The sequence below is a fragment of the Myotis davidii genome, unplaced genomic scaffold, assembly GCF_000327345.1.
Source record: "Myotis davidii unplaced genomic scaffold, ASM32734v1 scaffold855, whole genome shotgun sequence".
Lineage (NCBI taxonomy): Eukaryota > Metazoa > Chordata > Mammalia > Chiroptera > Vespertilionidae > Myotis > Myotis davidii.
In genome coordinates, this window is record NW_006286978.1 from 410,910 (window position 1) to 415,464 (window position 4,555).

General features: G+C 51.4%; 1 protein-coding gene across 6 annotated transcripts in view; it reads right to left on the reverse strand.

Annotated features, from left to right (window-relative positions):
* Nucleotides 1-1,186: 1,186 nt before the first annotated feature.
* Nucleotides 1,187-4,555, reverse strand: part of TFE3 (transcription factor binding to IGHM enhancer 3) — a 12,103-nt gene continuing 8,734 nt past the window's right edge. For all 6 annotated transcript variants that reach the window (XM_006758882.2, XM_015560754.1, XM_015560753.1 and 3 more), the window contains 3 exons: nucleotides 4,450-4,525; nucleotides 3,443-3,590; nucleotides 1,187-2,957 (listed from right to left, as the gene is read on the reverse strand). In XM_006758882.2, the coding sequence (XP_006758945.1) occupies nucleotides 2,514-2,957; nucleotides 3,443-3,590; nucleotides 4,450-4,525 (668 nt within the window). In that variant the 3' untranslated portion in view covers nucleotides 1,187-2,513. The remainder of the gene's footprint in view (nucleotides 2,958-3,442; nucleotides 3,591-4,449; nucleotides 4,526-4,555) is intronic.

A 4,555-nucleotide genomic window follows, 5' to 3' on the forward strand; every position in this document is an offset into this window, starting at 1 on the left:
GGCAGCCGGTAAATATTGTGCTCTAACATCAATGTTTCTCTCTCTCTTTCGATGTCCATTCATCTCTCTAAAAATCAATAAACTTCTTTAAAAACATAAAATCAATAGAGCAAATTTGAGGAGAAAAAATAAAGAAAAGGTATCAGGGAGTCACCAGTCATTAGGAGTCACAGTGTGATGATAGGCTAGAAAATAGTATGCTCAGTCTTCTGGGGAAGACAAAGGATCAATTGGGTTCTGGCGATCAGGGGTTCTCCGCTGGGGGAGACACAGGACCGGATGCCCATCCTGGGAGTCAGAGTCTAGTTGAGGAATTCCAGGAATATTTTTTCCTAGCCTTCAAGATGTGTCTGTTCACCTCTATTTATAAAATACCCCCAAAATGTCAACATCTGTTCCAAAATGGAATTTCTTGCTTATTCCTGATTTCTGTGGCTTGTCTTTGCCCTTTACCCCATCTGGAATGCCTGTGCTCTCTGCCATCAGATATCTTCACACTTCCTTATCAGTTTCAAAAGTGAACTTGCAATAAAATCTTTGCCCCCCTCTGCCTTCAGTGACATTTTTCAAACCAGAGCCCTCACTCACCTAACTTTACCGTTTTCTTCATCCATTTACCCAGTGGCATATCTTCAGATAGTTACTTAAATTCTATTTGTCAGTGTTTTTAAACATGAATGGAAGTCGGGGGTTAGGTAGAAGAAAAAAGAAATAAGAATCATCACTTTTATGCCTAGTCGGTGTGGCTCAGTGGTTGAAGCGATGACCTATGAACCAGGAGGTCATGGTTTGATTCCCAGTCAGGGCACATACCTGGGTTGTGGGCTTGATCCTCAGTGTGGGATGTGCAGGAGGCAGCCAATCAATGATTCTCATCACTGATGTTTCTCTCTCTCCCTCTCCCTTCCTTTCTGAAATCAATAAAAATATATTTAAAAAAAGAATTTTCTTGAATATTCCTTAGAATAAATTAGGTGAAGCTCTTGACAACAGTAAGGAGTGTCTGACAGGTAGCTATGGATTGATTGCTTTTGTTTGCAGGTTGTTTTCCTCCAGCCCTTATTTGTAGTTAAATTCCTTCATCTATTTCTCTTAAATCTACTAGTATTTCTTCCAAGAACCTTCCTTCCTCCTGGCCTGCATGAACCATGCTCACTGCACAGTCAAAAGCAAGGACAGGAGACTCTTTGCCAAAGTTAAAAGCGCATCAAACACGCCTAGCATTTATTAATCACAAACCTACAGACCCCTCAGTACACCATCCTTGGGACTTGGCCCCAATAATCCAAAGCTGACAATCTTGAGTATACATAACAGGAGGGGTGAGGATGGGTGGGGAGTGTCTGTTGATAATTCTGAAATGGGGAAGAGTCCTCCAAATGGAGAACTGGGTGGAGGCCAGAGGTTGGGTTGATCAACTTCTGAGTAGGGGGGTCAGTAAAAAATCAGATAAACAAAAGAAGGGTACAGGATTTAACAGCTCTTCCCCCAAGCCTCCACCTAGGTGGGAGAGGCTTCTTTTTCCAGGGCTGGGGAAATCCCCAGAAGGACGCCTTTCTTTGTCCTATTCCTCTATGCGGTGAGAAAAGTAATGGGTGCTGGTTCTGGGAACTTGGACTCAGTATCCCCTATTCCCCATCAGCTCCCCAAACTGCCCTTCAAGGAAGGAGGCAGGACTCTGCCCAAGGGTAGGGGTCTAACTCTAACTTCTGATCTCAGTCTGGAATGTCAACCCGTAAGATTTCAAAATCTACCCCCTTTCCCAAGGGCAAGGTTAGCTCAGAGCTGTTCTTTCAGGTTAAGGCAGGGAGCCTAAGTACCCTCTTCCCTGCAGTGGAATGCTTGGCTGGGACGCTGCTGAGGAATAAGGGCTGTGATCTCCACATGGTGGCCTGATCTTGCAGACTCTTCCTTGCCTGAAATACTGGTGCTGGGCTGTTCCTATAGGGAAGAGGCATAGACTGGCTCGTCCACTGCTAGGACACGACCCGAGTTCCCAGGTAAAGGGTCCGGCTCTCATTCTGTTCCTGGCCTGGGCAGGGCAGGGATCATGGTGAAGGGAAGAGGGCTTAAACCCCAGGGTGGGAATGCCATCATTTGGACTCCTCTTCCTTGCCAGGATGGAGTAGACTGGCCACCATAAGAGAGGGGATGGAACAGTATCCTGACACACCCTTATCCCAGACCTGGCTAGGACAGTCCCAGAGGACAGGGACAGACCTCATCCTGTCTCCTTCCCTCACCTGGGTGAGGGTGGGTCCCACTGGGCAAAGGAGATGCTGTGATCTCCAGGGTGCAGGCCCTGATGTCATGGTGCTGGCTGGGCCTGTGGGAAAGGGGTGGTGTGTGCCGGACTCCCCCTCCTTGCCTGGTTATAGGGGTGGGGCCTCATCTCTTCCCCAAGAACACCTGGGCAGGGCAGTCTCATGGGAGGGGAAGGGAAAGGCAGGGCCTCATCTCGACTTGTCCTCCTTTTCTGGGTGGGGAAATCCCAGAGGAGGGGTGAGGCCTGATCAGGACTCCTCCTCCATGCTGAAGCTGCTTCGGCGACTGCTGGCCTTGGAGACAGTGGGGGACACGGAAGAGAGCAGGGGGTCAGAGGCAGCCCGCAATGGGGACAGGGCGCCCCCCGACAGTCCCCCCAACACCCCTTCCTCCTCCTCCATCAGAATGTCCGTTAGCCCCAGGTGGAAGGGGTCTCCCAGATCCCCCAGGTGGTCGCTGGGAAAGTGCAGGTCCAGAAGGGTATCTGAGGGTGGCACTGGGGGCTGCTGATGGGGAGCACCCTGGGCAGGGGCCCCCCCTGCATGAAACGTTGCTACGCCTGGCCTGCCCTCCTCCTCAACATCCAGCTGCTCTGGCTTGAGGCTGTCAGAGGCCGAAGTCGTGGCCAGGGAGATGAGCCCTGGGGTGGGAGGGACCGGCAGACCATGGATCTGGGCCTGCAGTTCGAGCTCCTGCAAAAAGTAGGGGGTAGGTGTGGAATAAGATGGAGTTCAGAGCCCCTCAGAGGCAGAGGATGTCACAGTTAGGAGGGCAGGTTGTCTGGGTTCACATTCAGCCTCTACCACTCACTAGTTACGTAACTTTAGGCAAGTTGCCTCAAATTTGAGCTTCAGCGTTCCAATCTGTAAAATGGGTACAACAATGGTCCCTGCCTCGTTGGGCTCTTGTGACGATTAACTTACTAAATGGAGATAAGGCTCTTGTCACAGTGCATGGCACGAGATAAATGCAATGCACACTAGCCAATATTCATCACTATTCTTTTTAATGGTATGCTTACTACTTATCACCACCGCCATCATCATCATCATAATGGAAGTCAGGAAGCCCTGGGATCTCCCAAGTATTCCAGGAGGGGAAATTGTGGCCTGTTCTTCCTCTGCCTCTGCTTGCAGGAAGCCCCTCACCCCTGCCACCACCTCCTCCCCTTCCAGACCTGAATTCGGAGCTGCAGGCTGCGGTTGGCTTGCTCCAGGGATCGCTGCCGGCTCTCTAGGTCTTTGGAGCGCTGCTGCTCCTTCTGCAACTTGCGGATATAATCCACAGAGGCTTTGAGGATGGTGCCCTTGTTCCAGCGCATCTCCCTGTGAGGTCGAGGGGAAGGAAAGAAGGGAGTGCTGTGCATGGAGTCTCTTGGATTGTTGCACCAGGTAGATGGGGCACCCCACCCCATGCCTAGAACTTGAGGTGGGGGTATATCAAGGGTATGGGATGCTCATCCCCTGCCTGGAACCTTCCAAGCCCTGAAGCCCTCTCTGACCTGTCCCTTGACCGCTCCTCTCTCCTCTGACTCGGATTCATCTCACTACAGCTGCTCTGGCTTCTCAGCGCTCCCAGGACATGGACATCCATTCTCACCGCAGGGCTATCAGCCCAGCTCTGCTCTCCTCCTTGACCACTCTTGCCCCAGGCACCTCCTGCCTCTCTTCCTTTGGCTGTCCCCTCGGTCCTCACCCCAAATTGGAACCCTACCCCCAAACCCCCCATCTTCCTCCCATTCTTTATTCTTCTCCACAACATTCATCAGAATTGCATGAACTTTACTTATTTATCTTGTTTGCTGTCTGGCTGCCCCCACTAAATGATCAGTTCCCTGAGGTCAGGGATTTTTGTCTGTTTCATTCTCTCTGGCCTCAGGACCTAGCTCGGTACCTGGTCCAAAGCAGAAGCTCAATGTTTTCTGAATAAATACAGGAAACTAAGCGCCTCTGTCTTGCAGGGACCTGATGAGGCATATGGACCCTAAGGTCATGAACCTCAGATTGTAGGTGGAGACATGGTGAGGGGCTGGCTCAGGGTGAAAAGAGATGAGTGGGAAGGGGCCAGAGGAGCAGAGCTACTGGGTGGTTCCCACCCAGGGTAGGCCCCCCTGGGAATGACTTTAGGAGAGCAGGGTCCCCCGCCCCACCGTCTGCTAGCCTGGGGCTCCCAGCCCAGACTCACGGGTCACTGGACTTGGGGATGAGGGTGCCCAGCTCCTTGATCCTGTCGTTAATGTTGAAGCGCCTGCGACGTTCAACTTTGGAGGAGGGGGAGATAAAAGTGGGAA